The sequence below is a fragment of the Microcaecilia unicolor genome, chromosome 6 (genome assembly GCF_901765095.1).
Source record: "Microcaecilia unicolor chromosome 6, aMicUni1.1, whole genome shotgun sequence".
In the NCBI taxonomy this organism is placed as follows: domain Eukaryota; kingdom Metazoa; phylum Chordata; class Amphibia; order Gymnophiona; family Siphonopidae; genus Microcaecilia; species Microcaecilia unicolor.
The window spans coordinates 30262464-30278761 of NC_044036.1; the positions used below are offsets into that span (position 1 = coordinate 30262464).

The 16298-nt window shown below is 41.6% G+C and overlaps 1 protein-coding gene across 2 annotated transcripts in view; it reads right to left on the minus strand.

The window, feature by feature from the left end:
- Positions 1-16298, minus strand: part of SSBP3 (single stranded DNA binding protein 3) — a 291646-nt gene that overhangs the window by 36973 nt on the left and 238375 nt on the right. For both annotated transcript variants that reach the window (XM_030206353.1, XM_030206351.1), the window contains exons 6-7: positions 13880-13960; positions 11919-11978 (exon numbers count right to left, since the gene is read on the minus strand). In XM_030206353.1, coding sequence (XP_030062213.1) covers positions 11919-11978; positions 13880-13960 — 141 coding nt within the window. The remainder of the gene's footprint in view (positions 1-11918; positions 11979-13879; positions 13961-16298) is intronic.

The window sequence follows — 16298 nt, forward strand, 5'->3', positions numbered from 1 at the left end:
CTTTTCTTGATGTGTATTTGAACATTGAATTTTTTTTCTTTTTTGTTTCTTTTTTTTTTTTTTTCTTGTATTGCTATATTGTTTTTCTGTAGTGAGAATTTACCATGATTGTGTTATTGAAATGTGAAATAAAAAAAAAAACAACAACAAAACAACACGTAGCATCAGTGGCGTACCAAGGGGGGGGGGGGCGGTGGGTGCGGTCCTCCCCGGGTGCACGCCGCGCGCCTGTCCGCTACGTTCGTTCTGTGCTCCCTCTGCCCCGGAACAGGTTACTTCCTGTTCCAGGGCAGAGGGAGCATGGAAATGAAGCGGACAGGCGTGCACCTGGAGGGGGGGGGGGGGTTGCGCTGCACCCGGGGGGCGGGGCGCATCGGTGATCTGCCCCGGGTGTCAGCCCCCCTAGGAACGCCACTGCGTAGCATTATCTATGCTGAATCACTCAACTGATACAGGAAAGAAGATTCTACCTCCAAAAAGGAGTAGGCGAGTTACCTGTTCTGCTACATTTCTACTTTTTTTGAAGGGCCTAGCAATTTTCTTCTGCTCCTTCAGACTTTAATTTTTGTTGCAATTGGTAAAGGAACTGCAACTATCCAGAAGATTTTTCCATTATTTTATACCCCATTCATTCAGTCCAGTTATTGCTGCCATAGCCCTTGGTTACGGCCATGTAGCAGAGCTATCAAAACCCTGCAGTCAAAGGCTGACTGATCACTAGCTGTCACCAATGCTTGAAGGTAGACTGTCACTATCACCCTGGATCCAGGTCCTGTGAACATGCCCTTCACAGTACCTGTAGCAAAAACAGATGAAGATCCTACACAGGAATCAAATTAAAGATCATGCCCAGAGGACTGCCAACAAACCACCAAAATTTGCATTGTTATGAGCAAGTTATTACTACATAATGTATACTATCATCACTTTTTGTACTGTTAATTACAATAAGTTGTTAGCCACATTGAACCTGATCTTTTGGGATAATGTGGGATATAAATGAAATAAATAAATAAATACCAACAATTATAAAAATGGTCTCTAAGAGAAACTCCACATGTATTTTAAGGCTTAACTTGTGTCCACGGCATGCTTTCTTTTCCTCTTTCCAAAGGAGGCAAAGAAACTGCCTTGCCTGTAAATCAAAATTAAAGCAAATTACTCTTCCAAAGTGCAATGCCGAGTGTAAGATGATTTTAGATTTCACTTGTACACAGATCTATCCCAACTGGGATCCAGCAGTGGGATTATCTGGTATCATTGCACGTTCTTTCATAGTAACATAGTAAATGTTTGCAGATAAAGGTCTGTACAGTCTTCATGATTAAACACTAGTACACTTAATCTTTGTATCTCCCTGACAATTTTCGGTCACAGACCGTAAAGTCTGCCTGGCACTGGTCCAACTTCCCAAATATTGGATTTGCCGAAGCACATTCGAGCCTTGATCCTGATCTATTTTTGCCATTTGCATGATCCATACCATAGAAGTCTTCCCGGTATTGGTCATACTTCCCCACATCCTTATTCAAAGTTGTTAAATCGCGAGAGGATTGTGAAAAATTACAAGAGGACCTTACAAGACTGGGCGTCTAAATGGCAGATGATGTTTAATGTGAGTAAGTGCAAAGTGATGCATGTGGGAAAGAGGAACCTGAACTACAGCTACGTAATGCAAGGTTCAACATTAGGAGTCACCGACCAAGAAAGGGATCTTGGCCTCGTTGCTGATGATACGTTGAAATGCTCTGCTCAGTGTGCTCCGGCAGCTAAGAAAGCAAATAGAATGTTAGGTATTATTAGGAAAGGAATGGAAAACAAAAGTGAGGACGTTATAATGCCTTTGTATCGGTCCATGGTGCAACCGCACCTCGAATATTGTGTTCCATTCTGGTTGCCGCATCTCAAAAAAAGATATAGTGGAATTAGAAAAGGTACAGAGAAGGGTAATGAAAATGATAAAGGGGATGGGATGACTTCCCTATGAGGAAAGGCTGAAGCGTCTAGGGTTCTTCAGCTTGGAGACGAGACGGCTGAGGGGAGATATGCTAGAGGTCTATAAAATAATGAGTGGAGTGGAATGGGTAGATGTGAATCGTTTGTTTACTCTTTCCAAAAATACTAGGATTAGGGGGGCATGCGGTAAAGCTACAAAGTAGTAAATGTAATACGAATTGGAAAAAACTTTTTTTTCACTCAACATGTAATTAAACTCTGGAATCCGTTGCCAGAGAATGTGGTAAAGGCGATTAGATTAGCGGGGTTTAAAACGGGTCTGGACGGCTTCCTAAAGGAAAAGTCCAAAGACCATTATTAAATTGACTTGGGAAAACCCACTGCTTACTTCTGGGATAAGCATCATAAAATGTATTGAGCTTTTCTGGGATCTTGTTAGGTATCTGTGACCTGGATTGGCCACAGTTGGAAACAGGATACTGGGCTTGATGGACCTTTGGTCTGTCCCAGCTTGGCAATACCTACGTACTTAAGCTGCTGACAAAGCTCACTCCAGTTATGAGGTCATTAATTTTTGTTTTAACTGGATATCATTCTTTTTCTATATAGTGTTGCTCTGTGTTTATGCTACGCACGCTTGAATTCTGTCACCATTTTTGTCTTCACAATCTCCCATGGGAGTGCATTCCAGATACCCACCCCACCCTTTCTGTAAAAAAGTATTTTAGAGCTGGTAATTGTTTATCTGTGTTACTTACTCCCATTTCACACTGGGTTGGGCTTGAGGGTTTTTTTTCTCCAACTTAATATTTATTAAACTTATCAAATGAAAATCACAACTAAACAATTTATGAAGGGGGGGATTATCAACGTGGGCTACCATCAAAAGATCGATTATTTACTACAATTTGTGCTATTTTAGCACAAGGTCTCAGCCTCTTGCTTTTCAGCACTTTTAGAAAGAAAAAGCAATCAGCTTTATTCACTGCATTCCGAAGCCACCTTAGGAGTTGTGAGGAGAAAAGTTTATCCTTTGATATTTTAAAAGTTCTTTATTTAAAAAAAATATATTTAAGCAGATTTTACAAAACCAAAGAAAATATCTTTGCCCAGCAATAGGAAGTGATATAAACAAACAAACAAACCCTTAATAAGGGAAAATCAAAATAAAATAGTTAAATATTCATGACACTACTCAAGCCCCCAATATAGTAAGGAAGGTCATTTATTTATTTATTTGTTCCTATATTCCACATTATCTGAAAATTAATTTCGGTTCAATGTGGCTTACATTTAACGAAAATCAATTACATTAACAATATACTGAATAAAGTTACAATTAACAAGAATCAGTCAAATAAACAATTCTCTAATTTTAAAATTCAATCTTAAAGAATTTCCTAAAAAGATATGTTCTCAGGTTTGAAACTGAAAAGGAGTTGACTATTAACCACAGATGTAATTAAAAAATAAAAGGTTTTATTAAAGCCAAGCTAAACCTAGATGATATAATTAGCTACTTAGTTACCGAGCAACATTTTTCTTCAAATCCAAAATTGGGTCCCAAAAAATATAATTATGACCTCCAACACTTTTTTTTTTTTTTTTTACAAACACTTGACAGGAAAACGTAGAAAGAACTGCCTATCCATGAACAGTACTTCCGTTACTCATGATTTCCGTTTGACCTGAGTCTGCTTTGAGACATCAAGCAAAAGCCAAACACGATGACTCAAAAACACAGTTTATTGTTGTGAAAAGTAAAGATGTAATACTGAGTCCTTATTGGTCTCAAACACACATGATACCAACAAAGATGCTCAATCTTGAATATCTTCCATAGATGTTTCCAAAAGGTTTATCAGATTTAAACTGTCAGCTTAAGTCCCTTCCTGGGCTTCTCTTGCTCCTTGGTCTTCCGTCTTCCACTTATAAAGAAGATAAAAGACTTTTTGAAAAGGAGGAATTGTCCCTTTTAGCAATCCAAGGTTTTTTCATAGGAAGCTCTTGAAAAGTTCTTTAGGGGATATAGAGGGAATCCGTGGAGAATTAAGAACGCTTAAGTTTAAATTCCTTGTCTTATTCTCCAAAATTTCCAGCCTATTCCGCAGCAACTCATTTTTAATTATTGCTCCTTTAAGTCTCTTGAATAGATGTTAACTGTTGTTATATCTCCTTCAAATGATGATTGTAGCTCGTAACATTTCCTTCTAGGGTATTGAAGTAGTCTTCAAGCCACCATAGGACCACCTCCATATTAGTCACTTGCCTCTTACAGTCTTTCAAAGCAGATCCAGTGGCATACTAAGGGGGGGGGGGGGGCGGCCCGCCCCGGGGGCACGCCGCTGGGGGGGTGCTGCGCGTCTGTCGGCAACTCTCGTTCTCTGCTCCCTCTGGCCCCGGAACGGGTTATTTCCTGTAACTGGGCAGAGGGAGCAAGGAACGAGCGTTGCTGGCAGACGTGCGCGCCGCCAACCCCCCCCCCCCCCCAGCAGCAGGTAAAGATGCACCGGGGGAGGGGTGTTGTTTCGCTGGGGGGGAGCTGCCCCTTTCTCGTCCCCTGTCCCGCCCCTTCCACACCCTCACCTCCCCCCTGTCATCTCTCCTCCCCTTACTCTGCTCTCCCATTCCCTGGTGGTCTAGAGATACCTCTTCGGGGCAGGAAAGAGCCCCCTCTTTCCTGCCCGGAGCTGCTAGCTGCCCTGCATCCTCCTGTCCTGGTGAGTCCGGCTCTCAGTGTTTCAAAATGGCCACTGAGAGCTGAAGCAGCCTTGCGAGACTTCAACTCTCAGCGGCCATTTTGAAACGCCGAGAGCCGGACTCACCAGGACAGGAGGATGCAGGGCAGCTAGCAGCTCCGGGCAGGAAAGAGGGGGCTCTTTCCTGCCCCGAAGAGGTACCTCTAGACCACCAGGGATTGGGATAGCAGAGTAAGGGGAGGGGGGGGTCGCGTTGCACCCGGGGGGGGGGGGTGCATTGGCGATCCGCCCCGGGTGTCAGCCCCCCTAGGAACGCCACTGAGCAGATCATATAGCATCCAAGGTAACACAAAATATCAAAATTTGAATTCTGCTAACACCTTAGCAGTTCTAAGCAGATCAAAGACTAAAAGAAACCAGAACAATCTCTAGGTTTTACTTGATAAAACCACCAGGAAATACAATAATCTTCTACGATATTGAAAACATAAAACTATGATAATCATTGATACTGTTTATTATTCAAAATGTAGCTTTGAAAAAGAATAGTCTTAATATTCCTCCTGAACTCTGTATAATTAAATGAAATCTATAAAGTATTGACTATATCTTTCCCCAATCTAGCAGCCTGAAGAGCGAATAAAATTTCAGAACTTTTCATTCATTTTTTTTAAACCTTTTACAGAAGGGAAACCAAATGGATTAAAAGTACTTTCTCTGTGAGATCCAGTAGAGCTAGTGAGTTTAAAAGAATAAACAATACTTTATAAAGAATACAAAAGAACTTAAACTATTTTTGCTTCTGGAAGCCAGTTCAGTATTGCATAAAATTGTGAAATAACCATCATATTTCTTCAAAGGAAGAGGGGGGGGGGGGAGGGAATCGAACAGCAGTATTCGGAATAGATTGTAATTAATCAAGCAGTTAACCTAGGGATCAAGAGATAAATTTTGATCTAAGAATATTCCCAAAATCATAATTATAGGTTCATACTTATATTGATTGTGAAAGATGTCAAGTTGAGATATGGTTTATTCTCAATCAAAAGAAAAAAAATCTGTTTTCTCAGCATTTTAACTTTATAAGATCTCTGAACTAAAAAGCCATGGAATCAGGTAAGAACCCGTCCCAATATCCTTATTTCTTCTAGAATCTGTAGTATGGTAGCATGATCTATCAGGTCAAAGGCACTTGAGAGATCAAACTGAAGTACAGCATTTTCCTCCTTTCACTAATTGCTAACCTAGCAGTATATATTAAGGATCTTAATACTGTTTCAATACTATGTGTAGAAAGAAAATCCGATTGGGAAGAGAGTAGTATATTATGTTTGCTGAAGTGTAACCAATCCCTCCATTAATTTAGCAAATAGGAGTATTGACACCATAGCCCTGTAATTTGAAACAGAGTAACTGCATTATTTTTGGTTCTTCAATATAGAAGTTATTATAGTATCACCCAAATTAGTAGGAAAAATATTGTAACCACATATTAGTCCACTTCTAAACTCTATAGATGCAGATTTAATCATATAAGATGGACAAAGATCAAGTTAACAACAAGACAATTTGAATGCAATTAAGTTGACACCAATTAAGTGGTATAAAATCAGACCAGATTAATCTGTTGGGATTGCTTCACTTTTAATTAATAATCCTTCAACTGCAGGTTTTGCCGGTTCTAACAAGGACTGGGCAGCGGAGGTTCATGCAAGAAGCCTGTATTACCCCTCTCTGCTCCTGACAGCAAGCACACTTCCTCCTCCTGCTAGCCCTCAATCACCAGGGAACTGGAAGCAGTTCCAGGTCCGGGGAAACCATTGCATTCCTTGTAGCCATCAAGCATTCACCAATAGTAACATCCAGTGGGCTTACCTCCTAGATGTATTGTCTCTCCGCTTAAGGAGGTAGGTTCTAGCTATCGGGGCTTAATGTTGCCTTAAGATGAGTTACCTCTTCTCCCAGTGACTCGGCACGGGGGACTGTACCCGACAGAGTTACTGTCGCCTTTGAAGACCTCACCAACTGTGGAACTGTTGGCTGTGTTGACTGGAGGAGCCCTTCGCAAAACTTTGGATTTCTCCCTTTATTCACCATCACAAAGCAGGAAAAGAGAACGCGAAGGTTAAGTCTAAAAAGTTCAAACGCAGTAGAGCTCTCGGAGTCAGTGGCAGACAGCCTGTGTAAAAGTTCTTGATTTTAAAGATGATGAAAAAAAAAAAAACAACTTGGGTGAACATGAGGAAAACTAATGACACTGAAATATGCTCATCTGTATCTCTGATGAATGTTATTTTCCCTGTCAGCAGCCTGTGTGGTTTCTCAGGTTTAATTGAAAAGAGGGAAAGTGAATTAATTGTGGGATGTTCCTAGTTAATTACAGCTGGGTCTGATAGTAAATGCTGGACATTTTTTAAAAATGGGTCATATGTACAAGCTATTCTAGAGTGCATTGATATATTATGCATGCAAATATACACATTTATACACTCTTGTGCTTCTGTTTCTACATATCTATTTTTATTATCTACAGAAGAAAGGATGTATAATAGAGGGAACATGTTTTTTGGGTGTTGCCTACGAGTAGAGCACCAAAATAATTAATGTAGAGAGTATATGAATGTTTTTTTTTAAATGCCTCTTTAGTATGTACATTAAGGGGTTCTTTCACTAATTTGTGCTAGTAAATGGGCTGAGAATGTCCTAATACGGGTCTTTCCTGTGCTAACCCCATTTCTAGCATGGCTGTAAATTTGGCCTTTTTCAATTTTATCTTTTTCTGGCTCTGCATTAATGTTATTATTGTGCAATCACTAAAAAAACTAAATTTACCACATGTGCGCTTACTGCCTCCTATTTAGGAGGAGCTAGGGCAGCGTTTTCCAAACTGTGCGCCGCGGCAAATCCCAACCTCCCACCCAAACCGCTACTGCAGACAGCAGCAGCAGAAAAAACAATAAAAAAAGCTTTTTAACATATTCATAAATGACCTAGAAATGGGGGTAACTAGTGAGGTAATCAAATTTGCAGATGACAGAAAGTTATTCAAAGTACTCGAATCGCGGGAAGATTGTGAAAAACTACAAGAGGACCTTACGAGACTGGAGACTGGGCGTCTAAATGGCAGATGACGTTTAATGTGAACAAGTGCAAAGTGATGCATGTGGGAAAGAGGAACCCAAACTATAACTACATCATGCAAGGTATGATGTAGAAAGGGATCTAGGTGTCATCGTTGATGATACGTTGAAAACTTCTGCGCAATGTGCTGCTGCGGCTAGGAAAGCGAATAGAATGTTGGGTGTCATTAGGAAAGGGATTGAAAACAAAAATAAGGATATTATTCTGCTGTTGTATCGCTCCATGGTGCGACCGCACTTCGAATATTGTATTCAATTCTGGTCGACGCACCTCAAAAAAAGACATAGCGGAATTGGAAAAGATGCAGAGAAGGGCAACAAAGATGATACAGGGGATGGGACGACTTCCCTATCAGGGTAGGCTGAAGAGGCTGGGGCTCTTCACTTGGAGAAAAGGCGGTTGAGGGGAGATATGATAGAGGTCTATAAGATAATGAGTGGAATGGAACGGGTCGATGTGGAGCATCTGTTTATGCTTTCCAAAAATACTAGGACAAGGGGGCATGCGATGAAGCTGCAGTGTGGTAAATTTAAAACAAATCGGAGGAAACTTTTCTTCACTCACTGCGTAGTTAAACTCTGGAATTCGCTGCCGGAAAAGGTAGTTAAGGCGGTTAACTTAGCGGACTTCAAAAAAGGGTTGGACGGCTTCCTGGAGGAAAAAGCCATAAAATGTTACTGAATGGACTAGGGAATAATACAGCATTTCTAGGATGGGCGGGACAAATTGCTTGTTCTTTTGGCCGCTGTCGGTGACAGGGTGCTGGGCTCGATGGACCCTTGGTCTGTCCCAGCATGGCGATGCTTATGTACTTATGTAAGCAAGTGTAGGGCTGCAGCAGTCTTCAAGAACGCGCCGTCAGTTCTGCCCCCAGAACTGGAAGTTGACGTCAGAGGGGGCAGAGGACGACCAGAGCCAACAGCCAATGCCTGAAGACTGCTGCGGCCTCGCGCTTGCTTTTTTTTTTTTGTCGCGGCCACTGGGGACACGGAGCAGACGGCTTTCGGGACTTGCAGAAGAGACTGCCGAGGAGGATGGATGAAAACAGGAGACGGGATGAAGTCAAAAAGTTGAAGCCAATAGGTCACTCTCTGTTTCCCCTTCCCATTCACAACAAAGCAAGCAAACCTATGAGCTGCTGCAAAGTTGTCATTCTTTGACGGTAGCATTTTTTAAATTTAATCTCACATATTTTTAAACATGCTGGCTTGAGCAGCATACAGATGTACAAAGTAGTAGTATAATAACAGAATAACTTTTCATAGGTAGAGTAGTAATTTGTTATAAATAATAATCAGTGTGTCATTTGGCTGGTGATAGGGACACCCTAGCACTGTTATATCTGTGCAGAGAAAAAGACAGAGACCTGTGTGGCCGGGGGAGGGGGTGTGTGACACGAAAAATTGCTCGGACATGAAGGTTGCCGTGAACTGATAAAGTTTGGGAACCACTGAGCTACAGACTCCCATATCAGCGTTATTCAATTAGCATTTACTAATGTCGGTAAACTAGCTGAAGGCTGGGGCTATTCAGCTTGGAGAAGAGACGGCTGAGGGGAGACATGATAGAGGTCTATAAGATAATGAGTGGAATGGAACAGGTCGATGTGGAGCGTCTGTTCACGCTTTCCAAAAATACTAGGACTAGGGGGCATGCGATGAAACTACAGTGTAGTAAATTTAAAACAAATCAGAGAAAATATTTCTTCACCCAACGCATAATTAAATTCTGGAATTCGTTGCCAGAGAACGTGGTGAAGACGGTTAGCTTAGCAGAGTTTAAAAAGGGGTTAGACGGTTTCCTAAAGAACAAGTCCATAAACCACTACTAAATGGACTTGGGAAAAATCCACAATTCCAGGAATAACATGTATAGAATGTTTGTACATTTGGGAAGCTCGCCAGGTGCCCTTGGCCTGGATTGGCCGCTGTCATGGACAGGATGCTGGGCTTGATGGACCCTTGGTCTTTCCCAGTATGGCATTACTTATGTACTTATGTAACACACCCCCTCCGAAAAAATACCACACAGCGCACACAAATGGAAAACTAATGCAAAACGCTTTACTGTGTCCTGCGCTAGACCATTTTCCCCTCCTTAAGTGCGCATAGCGCTTAATGCAGTTCCGTACAAGGGCCTTTAAGCTCTTCATTTTTTTCGTGTTTGCAGTTACCTTTACGAGCAAAGATTCCCTGAAGCTGCTCAGCAAAATACTGGCTATAATCGGAATCAAACCATCACATTCAGCAGTCACAGATACATTTTTGAAAGAGCTATGTGCTGCTTTTTTGCAATTGCAAAAACTGGATATATTCATACAGGTTTTTCTAGCCGATGACTGGATCTAACAACAGAAGAAAGATTAAGGAGGCTAGGGCTTTTCAGCTTGGAGAAGAGACGGCTGAGGGGAGACAGGATAGAGGTATATAAAATAATGAGTTGAGTGGAACAGGTGGATGTGAAGCGTCTGTTCACACTTTCCGAAAATACTAGGACTAGGGGGGCATGTGATGAAACTATAATGTAGTAAATTTAAAACAAATTTTCTTCACCCCACGTGTAATTAAACTCTGGAATTCGTTGCCAGAGAACGTGGTGAAGGCAGTTAGCTTGGCAGAGTTTAAAAAGGGGTTAGACTGTTTCCTAAAGGACAAATCCATAAACCACTACTAAATGGACTTGGGAAAAATCCAGAATTCTAGGAATAACATGTATAGAATGTTTGTACGTTTGGGAAGCTTGCCAGGTGCCCTTGGCCGCTGTCGTGGACTGGATGCTGGGCTCGATGAACCCTTGGTCTTTTCACAGTGTGACATTACTTATGTACTTATGTAGCACTTTTGAAGCTGTTTGCTGATCAGTCTCTGAGGTTTTTTTCCTTCCCATACGTAATGATTAGTCACTATCTAAAATAAATGCTCACTATATCTGGTATTAGTGAGGTTTGTATGTAACTGACTCCATAGACCCTGTTATTTTTCGATTTAGATGACTAGAAGGTCCATCCTTTCTTCCCGCTATGTTATCCTAGCTTTCTCTTCCCTGCAGCTAAGGATTTCAAGCACCCATCCCATACTTTCTCAAATCATGTTACCCTTTTTGCCTCCCCTGGCAAGCTGTTCCATGCCCTCCCTGCTCTTTGTGTGTGGGCATGTTTGTTGATATTGCCCGTCTACCCTTCCTTTGCAGCCTTATCTTGACCTCCGATAGAACGCAGATGACCTGAAGAAAACAGACACTACTGAATGCCACGGACCCTTTACCTCAAAAGGTTACCCTGAAAAATAAGTTTAAACAGACATTCATTTAATTTTTGCAGCCCACCCATTATTTTACCTTACAGGCAGGGGTTAGGCACAAATGCCGGAATCTTTAGAAGCATTACGCACATCACAGAACGATGTGAACAAGCCCTTATTGTTTTTAAGTTTTGCGAAGAATGAAGGTAGAACAACTGAAAATGCAGACGTGCCCTGTTCCAGTTGACCCCACACCTCCCTTGCAAGCATTCCATTTTCTCTGCCTCCCGCTCCCCAAGCTACAAAACTTCCAAGAAAAGTTTACACTGTAAACCCAGCTTTGTCCAAAAATGTCATGCACGAAAGACAGCTAAATTGTTCAGGATAACCCATGGCAAATCATCATATATTAGGGATCCAAATACAGTAGTGCATTCTTTTAAGCTCTCTTTAGAGGCGTAGGGAGGGTTTCAGTACTTCATCACCACTTCAGCAAATACTATTCCTAAATAACATTTCTGTAAACTGTAATGGTGGTTGCTTCCCTGTACATAATTAGAAAATACAGTGCTGAAATTGCACTTAAAGTCACACACACAAGAGGAGACTTAAAACCTCAACAGGGGAGTGAGGTGGGGGAAATGCAAGCAATTAGATAAGTGTGACACTACTCCTCTTGCTTATATGGGCAAGTTCTTATTTTAATATTGTTAATGGAGCCTTTCCCACTCTTCCTCCACAAATTCAATTAAGCCTGGCTAGTAAATCTTGCACATTTCAGGCTGTCTTGGTAGTTTTTCTTTTCACTCCTGCCCTGATTTAGTTCACAGAGAACTGAGTGCAGCCAGAAGAACAGCAAAACAGAAACAAGAGAGAATAATACCTGAGTTCCCATTCTGATGGGGGGCCGGGGACCTCCTGCATATCGCGGCGACATAAAGGGCTGTAAATACAAGAATGAATTCATTGACGAGCCCATGCGCATGCCACAAAGTAAAAAAAACAAGCCTTCTTCGACTGTAAAACCTCTCCTGCGCACAATACTCCTTCAAAGTACATGCATTCAAAACAACACACAATTGCTTTTAAATTCATTTTACACAAGACTCTTCACCCCATTCACTCTGGCGGCACACAGCAGATGGACACGGCAATTCAAAAGAGTGCTGAGAACAAACACTTTGCAATCGTAGAAAAGCAAAGCTAAGACACATTCCCCTCTCCCCCCCCCCCCCCCCCCCCCCCCCAATATTCAGCTGGCAGTGGTGAGCATTTTGCAGCCCGCTGCCAGCGTTTTCCCCAGATATTCGATACTGGGCCCTGTCTGGGCTTCGGCATTAAATATCCATTATTTTTAAAGCCAACTAAGTCAATATTCAGCCCCTCACTGCTTAAGCTAAACCACTTAAAGATAGGACTGATAATTACGCGGCCCGATTCAAGCAGTTTACTTATGCGTTGAGGGAATGAAAATCAGCACTTAACCTGTCTCTGCCCCTGGAATGCTCACGAGTTAGCTGCTTTTGAATGTAGCAAAACCAGGTCATTTTCAGCGGAGGTAACCGGTTAAGTGCCCCTGAAAATGACCAGTTAGCCGCGAACAAGCAATTTAACTGGTTGGCGGCCGGAATGAATAAGAGCAAAGCTAACACAACTAAATGGTCACTACTAGATCAACTACAACCTTTGATGCAAGTATTGAATATGCATTGGTGTGGAAGAGGCTCTACTGGTTACAGCACCTGGCTGAGATCTAGGGGAGCAAAGGTTCAAATCTCACTGCAGCTCCTTGTGACCTTGGCTAAATATTACTTAATTCTCTGCATTGCCTCAGGTACAAACTCAGACTGTGACAACTTCAGGAACAGAAAAATGCCTACAGTACTTGAATGTACACCACTTTGACAGCTTTTGGGCTTGCAGGCAGAATATAAGATACTAAATATATTGGCCAGGCACACTCAGCCTCTTTATGAATGGATAACCACATGACGTAAGTACTCTGGTTGGTAATTTGATGACAAATCTAGTGAAAAAAAGTATACACTGGTGAAGGGATGCATCTGTCCCTGTTCCCTTGTACTTTCTCTCACCCCCATTCTCCCTTGCACTCACCCCATTAGCACATTTTAAATTTAGTGCACACATTTAACAAACACTAACCCGTGAATAAACACACATGTACAGCTGATTTGTGCCCTTTAAAAACCCGCATTGAATTTTTATTAAAATGTCTTACAAACTAGGGGGAAAAAACGGAGGAAAAGGCCAAATTTTCTCAAAATGAACCAATTTTGGTTTTGTTTGTGCATACCTCTTTTCTCCCCCTCCCTCAAAAGTTTTTAAACTTTCATCTATCAACAGCCAACCAGATCCTTTTCTTGTACTGAGGTCTTTGGGATCCCTGAGACACCAATTTTTCTGCTGCAGCCCTGACTTACCTTCAGAATGGCGCATAGTTTCCTTGCCACTTCCTTACTTCTCCTATTATTGTTTACTTATAAGGTTTGATTGCACATGTGCATATACATTGTCAGGCAAAAAAATAGATCCTATGTAATAGCTACTATTGTTTAACGCAAGGTCAGCAGCCCCACCCCCACCTCATATACCATGTCTTAGAAATTTGCTATTGCTGTCAATGTGATACACAAATCATTTAGGAAATGCGAGGGGGGGGGGGTTGACAACTACATACATACACAGCAATCTCATACACCTTTTCCTTGGGAAACCAGGCTAATGTGAGCAGTCAAACTATAATTCTTAAAACGTAATCTGACATTCACTTTCAGCCAAGCATGGCAGCATACGGGAGCACCCAATGGGCACAGTGAATCTTACCTGACTGTGGGGTCCCATCATGCTGCTAGGGTTGTGAGGTGGAGGCTGTGCATGTGGTGAGGGCTGAGAACCAGGTGGTCCCTGAGAGAACAGAAAAGATAACAAAAGACAGGAAGAAAAACAGAACAAAACACGGTCAACCAAGAAAAAGCTGAATGATTTTATGGCTCATAGCTGCACCGAAGAATGAACTAGGCCTAAATAACTCCAAAACACAAGCATTTGAGGTGCCATAGGTCCCTCCCGGAGGTGGTATCTAAACACCATCTCAAAATAGGACTGTTGCTCTAATAAGGCATCACAACCAGAAAAAAGGATCCAGGTTTCACCAGGACCAACCTGGCCACATGAACTCTTAACTACAACTTATTGAGGTGGTACCATTATGCAGGGAAGACACACTTAGAACATAAGAGTAGCCATACTGGGTCAGACCAATGGTCCACCTAGCCCAGTATCCTGTTTCCACTCTCAGATCTTCAGGGCTAAGCCCATGTTGAGAGACCACTCGTGTGCTTGAAATATCCTCCTCAGTCTTGCCGCCATGCAGATGTTCGTGCCTACATCCAAAGAAAAAGATGGCATGTGGGAACTCGCTCCTTTTGTTTTGTGGATTTTAGTGGTATATTATAAAAACACACTTGCCTTTTTTTAATTTAAATGCCCAGTTGAGTACATATGCTAATCTCAAATTTGTTAAATGTTTCAGACATATCCATCAACTTGCTCCCATGATATAACTGAATTCTATCATTGTGTCTCGCTGTATTTTCAAACGTAAGCTGCATTGAATCCGAGTTTGCTTGGGATAATGTGCAATATAAATGTAAAAAAAAAAAAAGGCCCTTATTTCTAATAATCTTTTTGCTATTGTTTTCAATAATGTTTGCTATTATTTTGGGTGAACCAGTGTGGCAGCAATCTCCGCCTACTGGCTTCGGCCCTTGTAACGGGCTAGATAGGCTCACCCTGTCTCCTGTTGTACATAACCTCCTTGCTAAAAAAGGGTGGAGAGAGTATGGGTACAGGGAAGAGGGAAAAAAGATTGGTAAGGGGGACATACATGGAGGAGTGGGGAAGGAAAAGTGGGAAATAGAGCACATGGGATAGAAGGCGATGAAGAGAGGGGGACATGCTGCTCATGGGTATGTGTATCTTAATTCTGTATTTAGCAGAGTACAGAAGAAAATGATTTATGTTACTTTTATTAGTATTTTTACTGCTTATAGAATCTGGCTTTCTTGGGAGGGGGTCAAGGTGACTGCGGCATGGCAAGGGCAGGGTGGGCCGGGGGCTTGGATGGATATTACTTGAGGCGGGGACGGGTTAGATTTCTGTCCCTGTGCAACTCTCTAGTCTAAAACCATTAAGGTAGTAGGCCTGGGGAAAAGCCACTGCTTATCCCTGGGAGGGGGGGGAGGTCAGTAGCATGGAATCTTGCTACTCTTTGGCATTCTACTTGTGACCTGGACTGGCACCTTTGGAAACAGAAAGATGGACTTTTGGCCTGACCCAGCACAGCAAATGTAATGTTCTTATGTTCAAAGTTTAAATGAAAACTCACCAAACACAAAAATAAATATCAGTAAATAAAACATTGTACAACTGTACATACAAATAGTACAAAAAAAGCATCAAAATGTGAAAGTAATAATAACTACTACCTAACATCCACTAAATCAGTCTTATCAATATCCAGTCAAATATAATAAAGTTTTATTACTGGCTAAACACCTGCTCATAGTACCTTAAATGTGTAGCAGAAGGAAATCTCCTTTCAGAAGGCACTGGACATCACTACTTATTTTCCATACAGACTAACCTCAGCCACAGTTGGAGTATTTAGGAAGAAAAGGCAGGGCATTTCAAATGTTTCTAATTACAGATACAATTTTCTGGTTGATATAAATGAACATCACAAGTTAGTAAGTGATGCATTTCCTTTTCCTCCTGTAGGTCAGTAAAAAGGCCCTGGGCTATGCACCATAGTACACTTAGGGGTTTCTTTCAAAACCACAGGGCCACATTATAAGAAAAAGAACATAAATAAAACTTTTTCAATGCTGTAAAGTACATTCCAGCACACTTTTGCTTTCTCTTAAGGGCAAAAGGGGGAACCTTTTGGAAGGAAAAGACATCAAGGAAATTTTCACAAGCACAAGCATTTTTGAGGAAAGTTCAAATTTTCTTTCAAGAAGTTATTCCCCCATTGAACAAAATTTATTATGTTCCAACTACTATGAAAAAAACAGAGGGAGAAAAATCTATTGATTTGCAAAATGTTACAGCCATATTACATAAGTACATAAGTAGTGCCATACTGGGAAAGACCAAAGGTCCATCTAGCCCAGCATCCTGTCACCGACAGTGGCCAATCCAGGTCAAGGGCACCTGGCACGCTCCCCAAACGTAAAAACAT